General features: G+C 33.6%; 3 protein-coding genes and 1 pseudogene across 3 annotated transcripts; 3 read left to right on the forward strand and 1 right to left on the reverse strand.

Annotated features, from left to right (window-relative positions):
• The first annotated feature begins 1,077 nt into the window (after nt 1–1,077).
• On the forward strand, nt 1,078–2,296 carry LOC122031512 (mitogen-activated protein kinase 3-like). The gene is made up of 2 exons (XM_042590621.1): nt 1,078–1,500; nt 1,607–2,296. Exons 1-2 carry the CDS (start codon nt 1,078–1,080, stop codon nt 2,294–2,296), a joined length of 1,113 nt encoding a protein of 370 aa, XP_042446555.1.
• A 13,303-nt stretch (nt 2,297–15,599) lies between these two features.
• LOC122032098 lies at nt 15,600–17,360 on the forward strand (annotated as a pseudogene).
• Nucleotides 17,361–20,049: 2,689 nt separating this feature from the next.
• On the reverse strand, nt 20,050–20,728 carry LOC122031514. The gene is made up of 2 exons (XM_042590622.1): nt 20,701–20,728; nt 20,050–20,612 (listed from the first exon to the last, which is right to left on the reverse strand). The coding sequence occupies exons 1-2, from the start codon at nt 20,726–20,728 to the stop codon at nt 20,050–20,052; spliced, it is 591 nt and encodes a 196-aa protein (XP_042446556.1).
• A 2,929-nt stretch (nt 20,729–23,657) lies between these two features.
• Nucleotides 23,658–24,879, forward strand: LOC122031515 (mitogen-activated protein kinase 3-like). The gene is made up of 2 exons (XM_042590623.1): nt 23,658–24,083; nt 24,190–24,879. The coding sequence occupies exons 1-2, from the start codon at nt 23,661–23,663 to the stop codon at nt 24,877–24,879; spliced, it is 1,113 nt and encodes a 370-aa protein (XP_042446557.1). The 5' UTR covers nt 23,658–23,660.
• The last annotated feature ends 419 nt before the right edge of the window (nt 24,880–25,298 follow it).

Raw genomic sequence — 25,298 nt, forward strand, 5'->3', positions numbered from 1 at the left:
ATAATAAAATTTTGTTATGATTTTTTTATAACAGAATTCTGTTACGATTTTATATAACAAAATTCTCTTACGATTTTACTAGATCTTGGGTTTATGCATTATTTATAAGGATCATTATAAACCTATTATACAATAACAATCATAAGAATCATGCAATATGATTCAATTGTGTAGAAAGAATTCTAATAAAATTTCAGTTGTTTTTGTCGAGTAGGCACGCCGCCGAACCACGATAACTCTTCTTCTTTCTCTTCTTCTTCTTCTTCCTCGTGTTTGCTCTCCTTTTGTGAGTCTGTCTTTTTGCTCCACATGATCTCTTTCTATATTCCTTTTCTTCCGCATTAAAAGTTGAGAAGTGTTGCCCCCTCTTTGCCAACAATGGAGATCGAGAGAGGAGAACGAGAGTCATATGGTGCTGTGGTGCTGATTTTCATATGAACAAGAGCAAAGGAGGGAGTAGAGTAAAATGGAAAATGAATTTAGTAAGGTTAAGTTGTTTGGATAATTTCAAAATCAAGTACATAAATGGGAAAAATACAAAACCATCTGTGTTTTGGTAAATTGCCGAAACATATAAGTCTATTACCACTTTTACCAATTTAATGATTTAATTATTTTTTAAGTTGTACGTATATTTAATAAAGAAAATGAATAATAACCTAAGTAATTTTTCGAGAATATTAAATCATAGTTTTCTACAAATATTATTCGAGAAACACACGTTTTTCCTATTTTGTCTCGGTTCTAAATTTTCTAAGCAAAGATGTTACCAGATTTGAATTCTTAAGCAGAAAATAATAATAATTATTATTAAAGTATATGGTAACAAATCTAGAAATTAATGTCAATTTAGAATTTGAAAAATGACAAACTTTTGATTGAGACATTTGTCACATTTTAGAATTTCAAATAATAATAATAATTAGTTTTAAAAAAAGCTATAAATCAAGAAATATTTCTAGAAAAATATATGTTCCGAGAATCTAGATCTTATTCCTAATCTAGTTCTTATTCCTTAAATAGAAAAGCAATATATCTTAATATTTGCTGTTTTTGTTGGATTTACAGGACATGGCTATGGTATCTATAGCACATCCTCCACCTGGTTTTGAGAATAAAGGAAAGAGCTATTACATTATCTGGCGAACTGTATTTGAGATTGATACTAAATATATACCTATCGAGCCCATCGGGAGAGGCGCTTATGGCATCGTATGTTCGTCGATCGATCGTGAAACAAAAGAGAAAGTTGCTATCAAGAAGATAAACAACACCTTTGAAAATCCCATCCGTCCATTGAGGACTCTACGGGAGATCAAGCTTTTGAGACAGCTTAAGCATGATAATATCATCACACTAAAGGATGTCATGGTACCTCCCAACAGGAGATCATTCAAAGATGTTTACCTTGTCTTTGAACTTATGGATACGGATTTGTGGGAGATCATCCAATCACCTCAGCCTCTTTCCGATTACCAATGTCGATACTTCCTCTTTCAAGTATGCATTCATTATGAAAATATTAATTGGAAAAAAGACTATATATATAGAAGAATATATTACCAACAATATAATTAATAACAATAAATTAATTTTCTTAATGCAGTTGCTTCGAGGACTGAAGTATCTTCACTCAGCCAACGTAATTCACAGAGACTTGAAGCCAGAGAACCTTTTTGTCAATGGCGCCGATTGCAAGCTTAAGATCGGTGATTTCGGACTGGCTCGTTCCATGACTCGGAGTGGCCAAGGAATGAGCTCATATATTGCTACTCAATGGTATCGAGCACCAGAGCTGCTCGTTTGCTCAAATAGATACGATACTTCCATTGATATGTGGTCTGTCGGTTGCATTCTAGCTGAGCTACTTGGGCGCAGACCTCTCTTTCCCGGCACCGACAATATCAACCAGCTCGAGCGCATTGTCAGTGTACTTGGCATTAAGGACGATGCTGATCTCAACTTCGTTGACAATGAACATGCTCGTAAGTACATCAAGTCACTGCCACATAGTCTCAACATTCCTTTAGCTAGCATATACCCCCATGCCAATCCCTTGGCCATCGACTTGCTGAAGAAGATGTTAGTTTTTGATCCATCAAAGAGAATAGATGTCACTGAGGCACTGCAACATCCTTATATGGCTTCATACTATGACCCCCTGCTTGATCCTGCTGCCGATGGCCCCGTCGATCTTGGTTTTGATGACGATGTTGAGGAAAACGCGATCAGAGAGATGATGTGGGAGGAGATGCTTTTATATCACCAAGAAAGAGAAGTTGCTTCCAGAGCCTAAAGATTCTTTGCAAGTGATCTTCACACAACATTAGATTGTGTTATCAGTATTTAGCATAGAATTTACTGCTTTGTTTCTCTACTATGACCTAACCTTGAAAATAGTTTTGATTGTGATTTCTTACTTTTTTGTGTATGAATTTGTTGTACATGTAAAAAGCTAATTAATTTCTGTTGCAAGACTTACAGAATGTGTGTATTGCAACCAATTCAAGTTTTTGATGCTCAATTAGTAATTGATAAACTGTTGATTTTTGCATAAATGAAAAATCTTAATTATGCTTCATAGTCGATGAAGATTAATCAATTATACTGCTTACACTAAGGTGGAGTAGCCTAATAATCATATCGTCTCCAACTTTATGAAGGTTGCATTATATGCTTATTGGGGTGGGAATGGGATGGAACTTCAATTTGTTTCAAACTTTGCACCATGACGCGCGGGCTCAATCAAATCATAGTTGAAATATTCCTCAATGGAGCACGAGTCCATCCAAATCACGAGTCCATCCAAATCAAACCGCGTTCTAAGCTTGTGTGGTTTCAATCATGGGAGGAGTTGACTCTTACTTTATTTCACCCTGGATAGGTTCGACTAGATTGTGCTTGCATGCCTTGTGTTTATAAACATGTTTTACCACCACAGCATCACAATTGTATAGAAAATACTACAGATCTTTCATGTGCCATAAAACTTGGTTACAATAAAATTCATTGTAGCAGATGAAGTCCTACAATTTCTCTTTCATCTTTATTCCCAAAGGTCCATTTTTAATGGCTAAGCTCTATGACTTTAAATTGGGCTTAGTAAAGTAAATTCACCATAGCACATACGATCCCATATGAACAGCCGCAGTGAACGATGACATATGAACAACACGATAAATCTAGACCGAAAATGTCTAATTAAATAGATTGTGTGCCTTAGTTGACTATTGATGTTAAAGGAGTTTTTTTTACCATTTCTGCAACAATTCGATCCCGTGGCAAGCAAATAGACTAAGCATACGGAAACGATAAAAGTATGAATAAAAATAACAAGTGCTTCAACCTAAAAGAAAAAAATAAAATAAAATTTAGAGCATAAACTAGTTTCTTTCATCCGACCAATTAATTGTTGAAAGATTTTGTATCCTATTTGCATCGACAGAGTTTATCCCCTCATCAAATCCCCCTCATCAACTGTCTGCAAACTGTTAAGTAGCATATCTTTATATTGATGGACAAACTTCTACAACCAATGCACAATTTGATCCGTGAGTGATTCTCTAGATTATAAGCCTGGCATGATCCCTATAGCTAATTCATTATTAAGACTCATGATAAAAAATTAAATTTAAAAGTACTAATCCATTTTGAAAATTATAAATTATATATTTGGTGTGTGTGTGTGTTTATGTCAACACTGCATAGAAATAAAACGAAAGAGCATAGTATTAAGTCCTAAGATGAATCGATAGCAAAAGGGGTGCGCAATTTTCTTCTCAGCTAAGAATAATAATACCAGAATAGTTTGATTGACTTCGATGGACATTGTAATATATGCATTGTTTGACTTGGGATATTTTAGAGCATAATGTAGCTTTGCCACTGATGTTGTGTTTACTTGGATGGATTTTTAAAAGAGCAGGAGAGCATGATCTCCAAGCCTACACTACTCCACTCTGCTGTTTACCTACCTCAAAAGAAGAGGAAAGATTGTATTAGGAATTGATTTCCTCGACATCTTTTCTTCTTTTTTTTTGTTGTCGTCTCAACCAAAAGTCAGGAAAGGCAAAGATGAGAATTCATGAAAAAATATGAATAATTAACTCCTGCAAATGATTCGAAAAAGAAAAAGCCTTGATATAATCCGCTAACAAAATAATGTGAGGATTAATAAAGTTCCTAATGACTCGAGGGTTTGGGATAAAAGATCTTATTTTTTATTCAACAGGATATCCCATAGATCACTAGTTGGGTTTGGTTAATTGAATCGAGTTGATTAATGTTTGTCCAACTGCATGAATAATATTATAAATATAAATGTATTGATTTCATCCTTAACAACTTGATCTTTTGAATAAGTAAAAAGTAACTCAGTATATTATATTTAACAAATCTAGCTATTAGGACAGAAAACCAACATATACATCTATGATCTTAACAATATGTTCTATAGAATAAAATACAGAACCAAACAGATGAATGCTTGGGTTCTCTAGAATATGTTGCTAATTCTAAATATTTTTATGTAAAACAGTGCACAACAATCTTTGCTAAACTTTAGAATTATGAACATTAAAACATATAAACGAGGGAAAAAACACACCATGAAAGATCCTTGCAGAATCTCAAAAAATGCTGCTCCAATTAGCATACAAAGGATCATCAAAAAGCTCTAAGAACCACCTGTACAACTTACTAACAAAGGATCATTGGCTGAGGTTATTGTTTACTAAACAAAATATAGTAATTATCATATAGATGTTAGGAGAAAATGCCAGTAGTACACAAAATAACAAAAATTCTGCTGGTTTTTTAAAGATCAGTATTTTTAATAAGAAGAAACTCTGACCTAAAAGATCTTTGCAAAATAGAAACTAAAGGGGTTGTTGGTCCCCTTGTCAGCCATGCTTATGATTTTAAGCAACTCAAGGGCATTTTCTTCGTTTGGGAGAACAAAATTCTTGATAAACTTTGAATTTGGTGATATCAAGTAATTAAGCATGCTGAGTTTTTCACACAACCCTTTGGACTTCAAAATCTCCACAGCGCAGAATCGATGAATTATCCTCTTCACCAAACTATCCAACAGATGTGTTGGTTCATGCGCAAAGTCAACCCAACTTCATTGATGAAAAACTCTATCTTTTTGTGTAATTCATTCTGGGACACGCATAACAAAGTCGGCGCCATTCTCACTGCAGTAAGAATCTCTGACTCCGTCAATCCAAACTTCATCAGGAGCATGAACTTAGTGTTGACTATATCTTAACTGACTTTTCTAAGTGAATAAAGGGTTTATAAGAACATCTTAGAGTGTCGGGGAACCCCGAACTCATCAGCTCTACAAACCAAAGCCCGTAGTGAATCCAGGCTATGTAGGATGAAGCTGGGATTACTTCGTACAACGAGAGAAACTCTTTCTTGAGGAATTCCACATTCATTCCTTAAAAAATTTAGGTTAAGATTTACCCACTTCTCGCTTCCTATGAACAGTCGCTGCTTCTTCAAACACTTAAGAAGGACCTCTCTTGATCCAAGGAGCATTCCCAAAACTGCAATTTCGGGAGGACACTGCCGCACACGCTTTTGTTAATAAGGTTTGTGCTTTTAGGGATGATATCGACAAGATCGGACACGGAGAAGCCGATCGCGTAAAGATCGAAACTTCGGCACGAGGGTCTTCTCGACATTGCTGCAGAGTAGGCTGGGGAGCGTACAAACAATCCTATCGAGGTGGGAGCCGTGGAATCCCTGGGATCTAAGGAATTTAAGAACGACGTCGGGTTTTTCGGTGGATTTGAGGTGGGCTAGGGATTTGGAGGCCCTGGACACCACTGCTTCCGACAAACCCCCGAGAGTTGACGAGATGTTCCACCATGGAAATGGTTGTTGGAGTTGCTTTTATAGAGTAGGAAGGGAAAAGAAGGATCACAAGGCGATGGGGTCCGAAAGAGGAAACGGTGGCATTGCCGCGTACGACCAAGCACAACATTGCGGCGACTCCAACGCTCACATTTCTGATCAAGTGTCGTTCGTGGGTAAAGTTTACAAGTTTAAAATGAGAAAGGGCGTGTGTGTGCTTTTTATTGAAATAATAATTAAAGAGTTGTCTTTTATTTATTTATTTATTTATTTATTATCAAAAGATATTTCATTATCTGTCAATAGATTTTTTTATTTTTTAAATTATTCTTATATTAGTGTAGCAATTATAATTCATATTCACTAAAATGTGAACCCTAAACCTTACAACCATCCAAGTCAAAATATGACTAACTCCCACTCTAATTAACATTAATACATTTATTATGGTAGTTACAAATATGAGTTTATTTCTGATCAATATATATAAATATTATAATATAACAACACTTCGATTCTAATCAACAATAATAACATTAACTCTGGGGGCACAATGCAAGTGACAAGACATGAATGACACTAACATGAGCGGATGTAAGGGGTGGTAGGCTTGGGTTGTAGCCTAGGCCTGCTTTGACCCATTCTCTACTAAGTAGCATAGTAAAAAAAAAATTTATTATGCCCAATGTACAAATTTAATTTAGCCTAGTCCAAAACCCAATTCTCATTTCCCTCATTCTCGCCAAACTTTAAAAGCAATTGAATCATTAATCATTTATTTCATCTCATATGAGTTACGAGAGATACATAAGAAGCTGAAGGGTTAGAGTTTTCAGGAATTGAAGCCTGGAGGCAGGGGCAGAGCTTGAGAGTTGAGACAACTTTTTCTTCGGGTAATAAAGTATGAGTTTAATTCAAATAAAACTAGAAATTAGTTTCTAATTCTCGATTTTTTTTATTTCAAGTCTGATGCAGGGGTAGAGGCATAGAACTTGATCCTTGAGAGAACTTTTTCTTGAGGTAATAAAATATGAGTTTAATTCAAATATAACTAGAAATTGGTTATAATTCTGGATTTGTTTGTTTCAATGGTTGCTTAGAGAAATATTTTTTTCCACCTTTTGTTGGTTTCTGTATATGTGCATAATATAAATCTATGACTATATTTAATTATTTATTCCTATTTAGATTAAGGTGGTATTTGATTTATGAGTTTGGGAATGAAGGAATGGATTCATTCCCAAACCTTATGTTTGGTTGATGGGAATGGAATCAAGATTTTGGAATGAAACTCAAAAACTTAAGTATAGATGAAACTCACCCCTTCCCTTGGGTTTTGATGGAATATGAATGTAAATTAAGTTTTAGACAAAAATACCCTTAATATATTTGTTCAATTTTTTTTTAATTTCACACTCTCTCCTTGTTCTCTCTCATCATATTTTCTCTCTCCTTATTTTATTATCACAATTTCTCTCTCAACATACTTTCTCTCTCCTCATTCTCTCTCATCACACATTTTCTACCATTTTCTATCTATATTCTCTCCCATCATACACTCTCTCTCCTCATTTTCTCTCTCTTCATTTTCTTCCATCACACTTTCTCCTTATTTTTTCATCATACTTTCTCTCTCATCATACTTTCTCTCTCCTCAATATCTCTTAACATACTCTCTCTTCATTTTCTCTCATCACACTTTCTCTCTCTTCATTCTCTCTTATCACACACTCTCTCTTTATTTTCTCTAATAACACTTTCTCTCTCAGCACACTTTCTCTCTCATCATACTTTCTCTCTCCCAGTCTCTCATTTTCTCTCATCACACTTGCTCTCTCTTCATTTATTCCCATCACTCTCTCTCTCAACCAACTTTCTCTCTCATCATACTTTCTCTCTCCTCACTTTTTCATTCTCTCTCATAATACTTTCTCTCTCTTTATTTTTTCCATCACTCTTTCTCTCTCCTCAATCTCTCATTTTCTCTATCACACTTTCTCTCTTTTCATTTTTTTCTCATCACTCTTTCTCTCTCAACCCACTTTCTCTCTCACCATACTTTCTCTCTCCTCACTCTTTCATTTTCTCTCATAATACTTTCTCTCTCTTCATTTTTTCCATCACTCTTTCTCTCTCAACACATTTTCTCTTCTCAATCTCTCCTATCATACACTCTCTCATTTTCTCTCATCATACTTTCTCTCTCTTCATTTTTTCCCAACATACTTTCTCTCTCATCATATGTTTCTCTCACATTCAACTTTCTCTCCCATCTAATTTTTTCTTTTATTTTCTTGTAAGGGTAAAAAAGGAAATTTAGGTTCATTCCAATTGAAAATATTTAACTAACTAAACATCATTTTTAGGAATGATACCCAATCTCATACTCATTACCATTCCATAATACTATGATACTCATTCTCATTTTGATTCCTAGGAAAGAACCAAACTCCCTCTAATATTTGTAGAATTTAAAATTAATGATGTATGACTATTTAGTATTTAGTATTTATAGAATTATTAAATTTTTTTGTTGAAACTTCATTCTTCTTAAAATTATATTTGTTATTCTAGTTTTGTTTGAGATTATGTAACTATAAATAATATAATTGGTTTGTTAAATAGGGGTTATTTTTTTAGATTAGAACCGAAAAATCATCAACGCTATGAAAAAGGGAAAAAAATTATTATTATTTTTTTAAAAAGACATCCCTCAATTCCTAATGCCCCCTTCAATAGACACATCTTCTGAATTCATAAAGTCTTAACTTTGTGATCCTGTCATAAAACAATTTATTTCTATTGAACGTGATCCAGGAAAGAGGAAATAAATATGTGAATATCCAATAAATAAATGAGACCAGGTTCGACGAGCTTACCTAAATGCTAGACCATATCAACTAAAACTTTTGACATATCAACTAACACAATTTGGAAAGGAGAAGATTCCAGGAACATTGGTATAATAAGTTTTAGTGGTTGGAATACTCTTCTTTGACACAATAAAGCAGTCTACTTTAATGAAATTGTGGCAATTCCATTAAACACTACAAAAAATAAAGGATTTCGGGACAAAATTGGGGACGAATTTTGAAAAAAAATTCATTGCAAAAATTTTTGCGACAAAATTTGGGACGAAAATTTTTTCGTCCCAAAATGGTTGATGCCAACTTTTGGAACGAATTATGGATTGTTGCAAATTTGGGGACGAATTTGGGGACGAATTTGGCGACGAAAAAACTTTTCGTCCCCAAATTCGTTGCAAAAAAGTATAGAAATTTGCAACGAAAACTGTTTTTGTTGCAAACCTAGGAACAAATTTAGGGACGAATTTACATAAATTTTCCGCCAAAATTGTCTTGATTTTTGCAACAAATTTGGGGACAAATTCAGTGACAAATTATATTTTGTTGCCAAGTTTGTCCCTAATATTGCAACGAATTTGGGGACAAATTCGGTGACAAAATTATTTTTGTTGCCATCTTTGTTCCTAATTTTGCAACGAATAATAAATTTGTTGCAAAACTGGCAACGAATTTCGCAACAAAAACTTGCCAAGTTCATTGCACACCAGATAAATTTTCGTCCCAGAATTCGTCCCAAATTCTGGGACGAAATTTGTGGATTCGTCCCAAAATTCGTCCCAGAATCTGGGACGAATTTTGGGACGAATCCACAATTCGTCCCAGATTCTGGGACGAAATTTGGGACGAATTTTGTGGATTCGTCCCAAAATCTGGAACGAATTCTGGGACGAAAATAATTTTGTCCCAAATTACGATAGAATTGGGACAAATAATTTTCGTTGCCAAATTCGTCCCTATTTCAAATAATTTTTTCCAGCTTCAATCTCTTTCTGCAATACAATCCAAATACATACAAACCAAATTCAAATAACAAATAATATGCATTCAACACATCCTAATTTAACATTCAACACATACAAATTTAACATTCAACACATCGATCAACTCATAATTCAAGAAGTATAAAGTTTGCAACAAAGTTTACAATATCCATCTTGTTCAAGCTACTAGAAAATATGATACAAAGTTCAACAACCCAATGTTTTATAAATCCATCATCCAACCAACAACACTAAGAATACATATAGTCATCTTCATGTGCCACAAAATCTTTGATCCCCATCAAATCTCTTTTGCCTACATAACAACAAACAAATAAACTAGATCATGTCTAACAAGAAAGATTGTAAATATTATACGATATGACCATGTAAAAAGAATAATTGGAAACAAAACATAAATATGAAATTCCTTAAACATTCTAATAAAAGCCCTAATTATAATAAAAGTCATAGTTACCAACGATATGAATCATCCATGTCATAACAACGGTAAATAAAATTATAAGAATTATTTTGAAGCTAAGTACATGTATCGTAACTACGATACAACCTAATATAATTGACACATCATATAGAGAAAAAGAGAGAGAGATATTGTGAAGTATGATATTAGGGTTTAAATTTTCTCACTTAGTTAACTTTATTTTTCATTTTAATTTGCTGAATTTATAGTTTTGTCTTTGGTTGATATTTAATGTAAACTAAAGGATGTTTAAAATAATTGTTCATTTCATTGTGTTAACTAGTTGACAATTTCATATGAATAACTTTAGCACATTTTTAACAACTCTTTACAAAATATTAAGGTAGGAGGATGCATCGTTATCTAGTAAAGAATTTTAGAATAGTGTAATGTAATTCTAGATGAAATATAAAACTTTTATGTATCTATATAGTTTTGAAACTATACATAGATCAAATTCAGAACTTTTATGCATCATTATCATTGAAGACAAAACAAGAAAGAGTAACTTATCAAAAAGAATGAACACAATTAAACAACTATTTAAAGCTAATTTTAACATAATTATTTAAAGTTAACTTTATATAATTAAACAACTATAACATAATTATTTAAAGCTAACTTTATATATAGATCAGTCAATGCATATTAAAGAACTTAGGAATACCGAAAAGAGGTGAACAAATACAGCTGTCTTCAACTACACTGAGATCAGACCAACTTGAGACCTGCACAAACAACATTATCAAATCAGGAAAAAAATAAAGTCAGAGTATTAGAGACTACATTCATATTGCCTAATTATGCTTTAATTTTGTTACTGGTACACAACTAAGAATCATATAGATTAGTCTACGTCAAAGATAAGTCATCTCATACATTGACAGTGGAACAGTGCAAGAAGACAACAGACTTAACCTACAAATGGCAGAGTTGAAAAGTTAAAAAACCATTGATTAATGTGTAAAGCAGTAAACATAAGAAAAAAAAATCATCATACATTATTAAAATTATCAAAAATCATCACCGCCATCATCGTTATCATCGTAGGCATCATCATCGTCATCATTGGGAGGATTCTGACATTGAGCGGAGCTCAACTGAAGGTGTTGCATGATAAATTCTTGTTGTCGGCGCATTTCTCTAATATCTTTCTCCAAATTAGCCCGTTCTAGGTCTCTTTGCACCTTTTCTTGGTCTCTTTGCGAAATTATTTCCTTCAGATGGCTAACCTCATCAGTTAAGGTATTTACTTGGGTCGTAAGTGCTGATGTGGAGGAAGAAGTTCCAACTAATCTTTGGGTTCTACTCAAGGAACCCATCCCCAATATCCTTCCCCCTTTTGGTCCTCCACTGGCCTCTAACCATAAACTCAAATTATTGCCAACAGACTCCTCAGACCCCTGACTATCGATGCCAGCTTGTGAGCATGTTTGAGCTAGCTCGAGTTGATCATATTTTTCCTGTTTTGTAAAACACATATGATATTGATTAGATATAATAGAAACACATATAATATTAAGACAATAATGGTAGGTAAATAATTAAATTTAAACCATATATTAAGGTAAAATAAAAATTAATTCCAACCTTGACTGCTTTTGCTCTCGCCCCACTCCATGTGTTATCTTTTTTTTTAAAAGTGCGAGTGAAAGCATCAATGAAAGAAGGCTCCTTCCCTGTCTCCTTGGTCTAAAAAAACATTATTTCAAATAATGAAATAATTTGATATATATTAAAAATTTGTGAAAGAGTGAAACTATTACCATTCTCCGTCTATGCTCATCTATGTTAATGGAGCCTCCCGCATATATAGCACTTGAGTCACCAGAATTGTGAGATTGATTCATTCTATTCAGGTCACTCCTTTGTTTACTTTCCTCCGTTGCCCAAAATAGAGTGATCCTCTCCCAATTTTCTTCAGTGATGAAGTTTGGTTTTTTCCGCCGACATCGGAATTTGATGAAACAAGTTTTTATGTGTTCGTATCGTTGCCCTGATCGTAAATATGTCACTAAACATATTTTTTAAATAATATTTTAAGTGATTCAAATTTTTAATACCAAATTAGTTCAAATTGGAATTAAAAAATTCCAAAAATAAAAATATTTGGTAAAAAATATTTTTATGGATATATTTACGATCAGGACAATGATACGAATGCATAGAAATTTATTTCATCAAATTCCGATGTCTCTAGGTCCGTATATAAGGCGTCCCATTTTGTTTTTTTTTTTTAAAGATATTTAAATTTTTGGGACGAATCTCTGGATTCATCCCAAATTTTGGGACGAATCCAGGATTCGTCCCAAAACTTAAAATAATTTAAAAAAATTAAATCAAAGACCGAAAGCTTATATCTTGACCTAGAGACATCGGAATTTGATGAAACAAGTTTCTATGCGTTCGTATCGTTGCCCTGATTGTAAATATGTCACAAAACATATTTTTTAAATAATATTTTAAGTGATTCAAATTTTTAATACCAAATTAGGTCAAATTGGAATTAAAAAATTCCAAAAATAAAAATATTTGGTAAAAAATATTTTTATGGATATATTTACGCTCATGACAATGATACGAACGCATAGAAATTTGTTTCATCAAATTCTGATGTCTCTAGGTATATATTTTTTAATACATATATAGGTTACTATTAGCTAAAAAGGTGTTGTGTAGTGAACGGTTGTAAATTAGTGTCTGAAAGCTTATATCTTGACCTATAGACATCGGAATTTGATGAAACGAGTTTCTATGCATTCGTATCATTGTCCTGATCGTAAATATATCACCAAACATATTTTTTAAATAATATTTTAAGTGATTCAAATTTTTAATACCAAATTAGGTCAAATTGGAATTAAAAAATTCCAAAAATAAAAATATTTGGTAAAAATTATTTTTATGGATATATTTACGATCAGGACAATGATACGAATGCATAGAAATTTATTTCATCAAATTCCGATGTCTCTAGGTCCGTATATAAGGCGTCCCATTTGGTTGTTTTTTAAAAGATATTTAAATTTTTGGGACGAATCTCTGGATTCGTCCCAAATTTTGGGACGAATCCAGATATTCGTCCCAAACTTTGGGACGAATTCCTGGATTCGTCCCAAATTTTGGGACGAATCCAGGATTCGTCCCAAAACTTAAAATAATTTAAAAAAAATTAAATCAAAGACCGAAAGCTTATATCTTGACCTAGAGACATCGGAATTTGATGAAACAAGTTTCTATGCGTTCGTATCATTGCCCTTATCGTAAATATGTCACAAAACATATTTTTTAAATAATATTTTAAGTGATTCAAATTTTTAATATCAAATTAGGTCAAATTGGAATTAATAAATTCCAAAAATAAAAATATTTGGTAAAAAATATTTTTATGGATATATTTACGATCAATACAATGATACGAACGCATAGAAATTTATTTCATCAAATTATGATGTCTCTAGGTAGATATTTTTTAATACATATATAGGTTGCTATTAGCTAAAAAGGTGTTGTGTAGTGAACGGTTGTAAATTAGTGTCTGAAAGCTTATATCTTGACCTATAGACATCGGAATTTGATGAAACAAGTTTCTATGCGTTCGTATCGTTGCCCTGATCGTAAATATGTCACCAAACATATTTTTTAAATAATATTTTAAGTGATTCAAATTTTTAATACCAAATTAGTTCAAATTGGAATTAAAAAATTCCAAAAATAAAAATATTTGGTAAAAAATATTTTTATGGATATATTTACGATCATGACAATGATACGAATGCATAGAAATTTATTTCATCAAATTCCGATGTCTCTAGGTCCGTATATAAGGCGTCCCATTTTATTTTTTTTTAAAGATATTTTCGTCCCAAAATTTGGGACGAATTCCTGGATTCGTCCCAAATTTTGGGACGAATCCAGGATTCGTCCCAAAACTTAAAATAATTTTAAAAAAATTAAATTAAAGACCGAAAGCTTATATCTTGACCTTGAGACATCGGAATTTGATGAAACAAATTTCTATGCATTCGTATCATTGTCTTGATCATAAATATATCTATAAAAATATTTTTTACCAAATATATTTATTTTTGGAATTTTTTAATTCCAATTTGACCTAATTTGGTATTAAAAATTTGAATCACTTAAAATATTATTTAAAAAATATGTTTTGTGACATATTTACGATTAAGTTAATGATACGAATGCATAGAAACTTGTTTCATCAAATTTTGATGTCTCTAGATCAAGATATAAGCCTTCGATATTTGATTGTCTTTTTTTTAAAATAATACCATTTTTGGAACAAATCCTGGATTCGTCCCAGATTTTGGGACGAATCCTAGATTCGTCCCAGATTTTGGGACAAATTCTGAATTCGTCCCAGATTTTGGGACGAATGCAGTATTTGTCCCAAAATCTGGGACGAATTCTGAATTCGTTCCAGATTTGGCGACGAATTTAGCAACGAAATTGTTTCTTGTTGCAAATTTGAAACAAATTTTTTTTGTTGCAATTTTCGTTGGTTATTTGGGTCGAAATTTGTTTTCGACCCTAAATTTGTCGCAATTTTGGGACGAATAATTTTCGTTCCAAATATTTGTCCCCAAATTTATGTTTTTTTGTAGTGAAAGGAGACTCTTTCACGGTGCTTCTCGCCAAAATCTAACATGAAGTAGTCACGAAACTTGAGATGACCTTCCCCGGCAGGCATGGTGCTCAAGAGCAGAAGACGAGTAGGCAAAAAGGGAGGAGATCGAGAGAGGAGAACGAGGACAATATGGTGTTGTGGTGCTGATTTTCGGATGAACAATAAGAGAGGAGGAAGGAGGATAAAATGAATTTAGAGAGATTACGTTGTTTGGGTAATTTCAAAATCAAGTACTGAAATAGGAAAAAATATAAAACCATTTATGCATTTTGGTAAATTGCCGAAAAATATAAGTCTATTACCACTTTTACCAATTTAGTGATTTAATTTTTTTTAAGGGGTCGTATATTTAATAAAGGAAATGCATAATAACCTAAGTAATTTTTCGGGAATATTAAATCACAGTTTTCTACAAATATTTGTTGAGAAACACACGTTTTTTCCTATTTTATCTCAGTTCCAGATATTCTGAGCAAAGATATTAACATATTTGAATCTTAAGCAGAAAATAATAATTATTACTAAAATGAACTGTATATGGAAACAAATCTAGAAATTAATATCAACTTTAAATTTAAGAAACGACAAACTTTTGATTGAGGCATTTGTCACATTTTAGAATTTCAAATAATAATAATAATTAGTTTATAAAAAGTTACTCTAAATAAAAATCTGGAAACAAGAAAATAAGTTCCGACAATCTAGATCTTATTCCTAATAAATTCATGTCAAATTAGAGTTTAAGAACTGACTTTACCAAAACATCGCTCTCTCGCCAGAAACACTATTAAATATCGCTAGCCAAACACCTGCTTCACCCTAACTTCTTTGCCTCCTAAATCGAGCGAGCATTTCATATCTACACTTATTTTGCGGGATCCTCTAGAGGCTTCTTGCTCTCGCTCGACACCCGTAAGTTATACTACTCATCTTCTTGCTGTCAGATTTGATTTGTGATTGATGCATGAAATATGGTTCTTGAATAAAATCAACATAAAACCTTGTAGCTAAATATCAATCGGCTAATATATCTTTCATGAATTAATATCCTTAAATAGCAGAGTAATATATCTTAATGTTTGTTGCTTTCGATGGATTTACAGGACATGGCTATGGTATCGGTAGCGCATCCTCCACCCGGTTTTGAGAATAAAGGAAAGAACTATTACACTATCGGGCGAACTGTACTATTTGAGATAGATACTAAATATATACCTATCGAGCCCATCGGGAGAGGCGCTTATGGCATCGTCTGTTCGTCGATTGATTGTGAAACAAAAGAGAAAGTTGCTATCAAGAAGATAATGAACACCTTTGAAAATTCCAACCGTCCATTGAGGATTGTGAGGGAGATTAAGCTTTTGAGACAGCCGAAGCATGATAATATCATCGCATTGAAGGACGTCATGGTACCTCCCAACAGGAGATCATTCAGAGACGTTTACCTTGTCTTTGAACTTATGGATACAGATTTGTGGGAGATCATCCAATCACCTCAGCCTCTTTCGATAACCAATGTCGATACTTCCTCTTTCAGGTATGCATTCACTATGAAAATATTAATTGGAAAAAAGACTATATATATAGATGAATTTTTTACCAACAATATAATCAATAACAATAAATTAATTTTCTTAATGTAGTTGATTCGAGGACTGAAGTATCTTCACTCGGCCAGCGTAATTCACAGAGACTTGAAGCCAGAGAACCTTTTTGTCAATGGCGCCAATTGCAAGCTTAAGATCGGTGATTTCAGACTGGCTTGTTCCATGACTCGGAGTGGTCGAGGAATGAGTTCATATATTGCTACTCAATGGTATCGAACACCAGAGCTGCTCGTTTGCTCAAATATATACGATACTTCCATTGATATATGGTCTGTCGGTTGCATTCTAGCTGAGCTACTTGGGCGCAGACCTCTCTTTCCCAGCACCAATGATATCAACCAGCTCGAGCGCATTGTTAGTGTTCTTGGCATTAAGAGCGATGCTGATCTCAACTTCGTTGACAATGAACATGCTCGCAAGTACATCAAGTCACTGTCACATAGTCTCGACATTCCTTTAGCTAGCATATACCCCCATGCCAATCCCTTGGCCATCGACTTGCTGAAGAAGATGTTAGTTTTTGATCCATCAAAGAGAATCGATGTCACTGAGGCACTGCAACATCCTTATATGGCTTCATACTATGACCCCCTGCTTGATCCTGCTGTCGATGGCCCCGTCGATCTTGGCTTTGATGACGATGTCGAGGAAGACGCGATCAAAGAGATGATATGGGAGGAGATGCTTTTCTATCACCAAGAAAGAGAAATTGCTTCCAGAGCCTAAAGATTCTTTGCAAGTGATCTTCACACAACATTAGAGTGTGTCATGAGTATTTAGCACATAACTTGCTGCTTTATTTCTCCACTGTGACCTAACCTTGAAAATAGTTTTGATTGTGATTTCTCACCATTTTGTATGCGAATTTGTTGTACATGTAAAAAGCTAATTGATTTCTGTTGCAAGATTTGCAGAATGTGTGTATTGCAACCAATTCAAGTTTTTGATGCTCAATTAGTAATTGATAAACTGTTGATTTTTGCATAAATGAAAAATCTTAATTATGCTTCATAGTCAATGAAGATTAATCAATTATACTGCTTACACTAAGGTGTAGTAGCCTAATAATCATGTTGTCTCGAACTTTATGAAAGGTGCATATATATGCTTGTTGGAGTGGGAATGGGATGGAACTTCAATTTGCTTCAAACTGTGTACAATGACGTGCGGGCTCAATCAAATCATAGTTGAAATATTCCTCAATGGAGCACGAGTCCGTCCAAATCAAACCGCATTCTAAGCTTGTGTGGTTTCAATCAAAAGGAGCTGACTTTTACTTTTTTTCACCCTAGATAGGTTCGACTAGATTGTGCTTGCAAGCCTTGTGTTTATAAACATGTTTTACCACCACAACATCACAATTGTATAGAAAATACTACTGATCATCTTTCATGTGCCATCAAACTTGGTTATAATAAAATTCACTGCAGCAGATGAAGTCCTACAATTTCTCTTTCATCTTTATTCTCAAAGGCCCATTTTATTGGCTAAGCTCTATGACTTTAAATTGGGCTTAGTAAAGTAAATTCACCATAGCACATACAATCCCATATGAATAGCTGCAGTGAACGATGACATACGAACAACACGATAAATCTGAACCGAAAATGCCAAATTAAATAGATTGTGTGCCTTAGTTGACTATTGATGTTAAAGGAGTTTTTTTACCGGTTCTGCAACAATTCGATCTCGTGGCAAGCAAATAGACTAAACATATGGAAACGGTACAAGTATGAATAAAAATAACAAGTGCTTCATCCTAAAAGAAAAAAATAAAATAAAATTTAGAGCATGAACCAGTTTCTTTCATCCGACCAATTAATTGTTGAAAGATTTTGTGTCCTATTTGCATCGGCAGAGTTTATCCCTCATCAAATCTCCCTCATCCACTGTCCGCAAACTGTTAAGTAGCAAATCTTCATATTGATGGACAAACTTCTACAACTTGTTGATCCGTGAGTGGTCCTCTAGATTATAAGCCTGACATGATCCCTGTTACTGATTCATTATTAAGTCTCATGACAAAAAAAATTAAATTTAAAAGTACTAATCCATTTTGAAAAATATAAATTATAGATTTGGTTGTGTGTGTGTGTTTGTGTCAACACTGCATAGAAATAAAATAAAAGAGCATAATATTAAGTTCTAAGATGAATCGATAGCAAAAGGGTTATGCAATTTTCTTCTTAGCTAAGAATAATAATAATATCAGAGTAGTTTGATTGACTTCGATGGACATTGTAATATATGCAATGTTTGACTTGGGATATTTTAGAGCATAATGTAGCTTTGCCACACTGATGTTGTGTTTACTTGGATGGATTTTTAAAAGAGAAGGAGAGCATGATCTCCAAGCCTACACTACTCCACTATGCTATTTACCTACCTCAAAAGAAGAGGAAAGATTGTATTAGGAATTGATTTCCTCGACATCTTTTCCTTTTTTTGTTGTCGTCTCAACCAAAAGTCAGGAAAGGCATAAATGAGAATTCATGAAAAAATATGGATTATTAACTCATGCAAATGAGTCGAAAAAGAAAAAACCTTGATATAATATGCTAACAAAATAATGTGAGGATTAATAAAGTTCCTAATGACTCCAGGGTTTGGAATAAAATATCTTATTTTTTATTCAATAGGATATCCCATAGATCACTAGTTGGGTTTGGGTTAGTTGAATCGAGTTGATTAATGTTTGTCCAACTACATGAACAGTGTTGTAAATACAAATGTATTGATTTCATCCTTAACAACTTGAGCTTTTGGATAACTAAAAAGTAACTCAGTCAATTATATTTAACAAATCTGTTAGTACAGAAAACCAACATATACATCTATGATCTTAACAATGTGTTCTATAAAATAAAATACAAAACCAAATGGATGAATGCTTGGGTTCTCTAGAACATGTTGCTAATTTTAAATATTATGTAAAACAGTGCACAACAATCTTTGCTAAACTTTAGAATTATGAACATTAAAATATATAAATGATGGAAAAAACACACCATGAAAGATCTTTGCAGAATCTCAAAAAATACTGCTCCAATTAGCATACAAAGGATCATCATAAAGCTCTAAGAACCACCTGTACAACTTACTAACAAAGGATCATTGGCTAAGGTTATTGTTTACTAAACAAAATATATCAATTATCAGATAGATGTTAGGAGAAAATGCCAGTAGTACACAAAATAACAAAAATTCTGGTGGTTTTTTAAAGATCAGTATTTCTAATAAGAAGAAACTCAGACCTGAAAGATCTGTGAAAAATAGAAACTAAAGGGGTTGTTGCCCGCCCTTGTCAGCCATGGTTATGATCTTAAGCAGCTCAGAGGCATTTTCTTCATTTGGGAGAACAAAATTCTTGATAAACTTTGAATTTGGCAATATCAAGTAATTAAGCATGCTGAGTTTTGCACACAATCCTTTGGACTTCAAAATCTTCACAGTGCAGAATCAAGGAATTATCCTCTTCTCCAAACTATCCAACAGATGTGTTGGTTGATGCGAAAAGTCAACCCAACTTCATTGATGAAAAACTCCATCTTTTTGTGTAATTCTTTCTGGGCGACACATAACAAAGTCGGCGCCATTCTCATTGCCGTAAGAATCTCTGAATCAATCCAAACTTCAACAGGAGCTTGAACTTAGTATTGACTATATCTTGACTGGCCTTTCTAAGTGAATAAAGGGTCCATAAGAACATCTTAGAGTGTCGGGGAACCCCAAACTCATCAGCTCTACGAACCAAAGCCCATAGTGAATCCAAGCTCTGTAGGATGAAGTTGGAAGTACTTCGCACAACTAGAGAAACTCTTTCTTGAGGAATTCCACATTCATTCCTTAAAAAAATCAGGTTAAGATTTACCCTCTTCTTGCTTCCTATGAATATGAACAGTCGTTGCTTCTTCAAACACTTAAGAAGGACCTCTCTTGATCCAAGGAGGCATTTCCAAAACTGCAATTTGGAGAGGACGCTGCCGCACATGCTTTTGTTAATCGGGTTTGTGTTTTTAGGGATGATATCAACAAGATCGGACTCGGAGAAGCCGATTTCACGTAAAGATCGAAACTTCGGCGCGAGGGTCTTCTCGACATTGCTGTAGAGCAGGCTGGGGAGCGTACAAATGATCCTATCGAGGTGGGAGCCATGGAATCCTTAGGATTTGAGGAATTTAAGAACAGCGTCAGGTTTTTCGGTGGGCTAGGGATTTGGAGGCCCTGGACACCACGGCTTCCGACAAACCCCAGGAGTTGACGAGTTGTTCTGCCATGGAAATGATTGTTGGAGCTGCTTTTACAGAGTAGGAAGAGAAAAGAAGAGAAGAGAAGAGAAGAGAAGAGAAGGACCATAAGGGGGCGGGGTCCGAAAGAGGAGGAGACGGTTGCATTGTGGTGCACGACCGAGCGCAGCATAGGCGACTCCAACACTCGTGTTTTTGATCAAGTGTCATTCCTAGGTTACGTTTAATGGGGTTAAGATGAGAAGGGAGTGAGTGTGCACTTTATTGAATAATAATTAAAGAGATGTTTATTTATTTATTTATTTATTATCAAAAGTTAGTTCATTATGGGTCTGTAGATTTTTTATTTTTTTTAATTATTCTTATTTTTAATATTAGTGACCACTTAGAAGGATGTGACATTTGTGAACTTAACACTTAGCACTTTCTGAAAGTTTGGCTGTGATTAATTTTAGAAGGTTTGGCTGTGAATATAGGTCACTTAACGCTTTCTGAACTTTAATGAAAGGTGAGAAGTTTCTATACACTGAATCAATCATCTCTATGATTAATGTACTTAAAGAGTACTTAAATTATCAAAAATAAATAAAAATAATATTATGTTATATTATAATTGTACTATAACTATTATAATTATGTAACCGCTCCTAACTGATCTTATAATTATTATAATACTAAAAATATGAGAAATTTTATCAAATTATATGTACAATAGTGGGATGGAATACCGTTTTAATAATAAATGAAAAAGAAATGTCGCAATTCCTCCTTTTGATTTTTATGCCATTTTATTCTTTATTAATTTCTTTAAATAAATGTTATAAATTTTACAATTCAAATCTTCTTAAATAATTTTTTAAAAAAGGAAAAACTTGTGGTGCTTCCAATTTTATTTTCCAACACAATTTTTTGTCAGTATATTTATGATTTTTTGAAAAGTAATAATCTCACTTGTTTTAATTTTAATAAAAATTCATTCATTTAATTACGTATAAATATGATTCAGTCTATACGTCGGTTACTATAGTATTAATACCCAGTAAATGCAATTTAAATAAGACATTTTATATAACCCTTTTTATTATACAAATTCCGGGAGCCTATAGAAATCATACAAATATTAATTATATTCTTATTCTTTGTCAACTTAATTAATGCAATCATTACAAATTTAAAAAACATGGAAAATCTATTATCCATTATTAAGGTAACTTATTTAATAAGTATTCTTTGCAAATTTAATAAACTTTTAGCCCTTCCTATCAATTTTTTACGATGAGGCAGGAGGGCGCAGGATCAGGGTTATCACCTTTGTTGCAATCAAAGGACAAAAGTTCGGACATTCTCGCTAATTATTTTTCTGCAAATTGCTTAGCAAGACTCATTTGCAAGCTCGAATTGAATTTAATTACAGGGAAGACAATAAAATATCCCATATCTTCGCAAAAACTCTTATAAGCTTTAGAAAATATTGATGCCGCATCACATAAGCTAGTTCTCTTACCAACTATGTTTCCTAGTGTTGTTTGAGTCCAAGAGGTAATGTGACGAAAAAAAATTACAATTACGAATCAATGAGTAGGGTGATGAAAGTCAGCAAGGGAGCTCTGCTGATAATGAAAGGACAAAAGGTAGAAGGAAACATCTATAAGTTGATAGGGACTACAGTTGTAGGTGGAGTCGCCTCAGTGGAGTCTGAATCAGACAGTACTATTTTGTGACATATGCGGATAGAGCATATGGGTAAACGTGGGATGCTAGAACATCACAAGGTAAAGATTGTTACGAATGGCTAATGTGTTGGATGTCATAGAAGAAAAATCTGCTAAGATTTTTCATAATAAAATTCTGTTATGATTTTATATAACAGAATTCTATTACAGCTTTTATTAACAGAATTCTGTTGCGATTTTTTATAATAAAATTCTCTTACGATTTTACTGGATCTGAGATTTATGCATTATTTATAGAGATCATTATAAACCTATTGTACAATAATAATCATAAGAATCATTGAATATGATTCAATTGTGTAGAAAGAATTCTAATAAAACTTCAGCTGTTTTTATCGAGTAGGCACGTCGCCGAACCACGGTAACTCTTCTTCTTTCTCTTCTTCTTCTTCTTCCTCGTGTTTGCTTTCCTTTTGTGAGTCTTTGTCTTGTTGCTCCGCACGATCTCTTTCTATATTCCTCTTCTTCCGCATTAAAGGTTGAGAGGTGTTGCCTTTGCCAACAATGGAGATCGAGAGAGGAGAACGAGAGTCATATGATTTTGTGGTGCTGATTTTCATATGAACAGTAGTAAAGGAGGGAGTAGAGTAAAATGGAAAATGAATTTAGTAAGGTTAAGTTGTTTGGATAATTCCAAAATAAAGTAATAAATGGGGAAAATACAAAACCAGTAAATTGCCGAAACATATAAGTCTATTACCACATTTACCAATTTAATGATTTAATTACTTTTTAAGGTGTACGTATATGTAATAAAGAAAATGCATAATAACCTAAGTAATGTTTCGAGAATACTAAATCATTGTTTTCTACAAATATTTTTCAAGAAACACACGTTTTTTCCTATTTTGTCTCGGTTTAAATTTTCCGAGCAAATATAGCAAATATGTTACCAGATTTGAATTATAAGCAGAAAATAATAATAATTATTATTAAAGTATATGGTAACAAATCTAGAAATTAATGTCAATTTAGAATTTGAAAACTGACAAACCTTTGATTGAGACATTTGTCACATTTTAGAATTTCAAATAATAATAATAATAATAATAATAATTATTATTATTATTATTAATTTTAAAAAAGCTACAAATCTTGAAATATTTCTAGAAAAATATATGTTCCGAGAATCTAGATCTTATTCCTAATCTAGTTCTTATTCCTTAAATAGCTAGCAGAGCAATATATCTGAATGTTTGATGTTTTTGTTGGATTTTCAGGACATGGCTATGGTATCGATAACGCATCCTCCATCTGGTTTTGAGAATAAAGGAAAGAGCTATTACACTATCTGGCGAACTGTATTTGAGATTGATACTAAATATATACCTATCGAGCCCATCGGGAGAGGCGCTTATGGCGTCGTATGTTCGTCGATCGACCGTGAAACAAAAGAGAAAGTTGCTATCAAGAAGATAAACAACACCTTTGAAAATCCCATCCGTCCATTGAGAACTCTAAGGGAGATCAAGCTTTTGAGACGGCTGAAGCATGATAATATCATCACACTAAAGGATGTCATGGTACCTCCCAATAGGAGATTATTCAAAGACGTTTACCTTGTCTTTGAACTTATGGATACGAATTTGTGCGAGATCATCCAATCACCTCAGCCTCTTTTCAATTACCAATGTCAATACTTCCTCTTTCAGGTATGCATTCACTACGACAATATTAATTGGAAAAAAGACTATATATATAGAAGAATTTATTACCAACAATATAATCAATAACAATAAATTAATTTTCTTAATGCAGTTGCTTCGAGGACTGAAGTATCTTCACTCGGCCAATGTAATTCATAGAGACTTGAAGCCAGAGAACCTTTTTGTCAATGGCGCCGATTGCAAGCTTAAGATCGGTGATTTCGGACTGGCTCGTTCCACGACTCGGAGTGGCCAAGGAATGAGTTCATATATTGCTACTCAATGGTATCGAGCACCAGAGCTGCTCGTTTGCTCAAATAGATACGATACTTCCATTGATATGTGGTCTGTCGGTTGCATTCTAGCTGAGCTACTTGGGCGCAGACCTCTCTTTCCTGGCACCGACGATATCAACCAGCTCGAGCGCATTGTCAGTGTACTTGGCATTAAGGACGATGCTGATCTCAACTTCGTTGACAATGAACATGCTCGTAAGTACATCAAGTCATTGCCACATAATCTCGGCATTCCTTTAGCTAGCATATACCCCCATGCCAATCCCTTGGCCATCGACTTGCTGAAGAAGATGTTAGTTTTTGATCCATCAAAGAGAATCGATGTCACTGAGGCACTGCAACATCCTTATATGGCTTCATACTACGACCCCCTGCTTGATCCTACTGCTGATAGCCCCGTCGATCTTGGTTTTGATGACGATGTCGAGGAAGACGCGATCAGAGAGATGATGTGGGAAGAGATGCTTTTCTATCACCAAGAAAGAGAAGTTGCTTCCAGAGCCTAAAGATTCTTTGCAAGTGATCTTCACATAACATTAGATCATGTTATGACTATTTAGCATAGAACTTACTGCTTTGTTTCTCTACTGTGACCTTACCTTGAAAATAGTTTTCATTGTGATTTCTCACTTTTGTGTGTGTGAATTTGTTGTACATGTAAAAAGTTAATTGATTTCTGTTGTAAGATTTGCAGAATGTGTGTATTGCAACCAATTCAAGTTTTTGATGCTCAATTAGTAATTGATAAACTGTTGATTTTTGTGTAAATGAAAAATCTTAATTATGCTTCATAGTGGATGAAAATTAATCAATTATACTGCTTACACTAAGGTGTAGTAGCCTAAGAATCATATCATCTCGAACTTTATCAAGGATGCATATGTATGCTTCTTGGGGTGGGAACGGGATGGAACTTAAATTTGCT

This window comes from Zingiber officinale, chromosome 11A (assembly GCF_018446385.1).
Source record: "Zingiber officinale cultivar Zhangliang chromosome 11A, Zo_v1.1, whole genome shotgun sequence".
Taxonomy (NCBI): domain Eukaryota; kingdom Viridiplantae; phylum Streptophyta; class Magnoliopsida; order Zingiberales; family Zingiberaceae; genus Zingiber; species Zingiber officinale.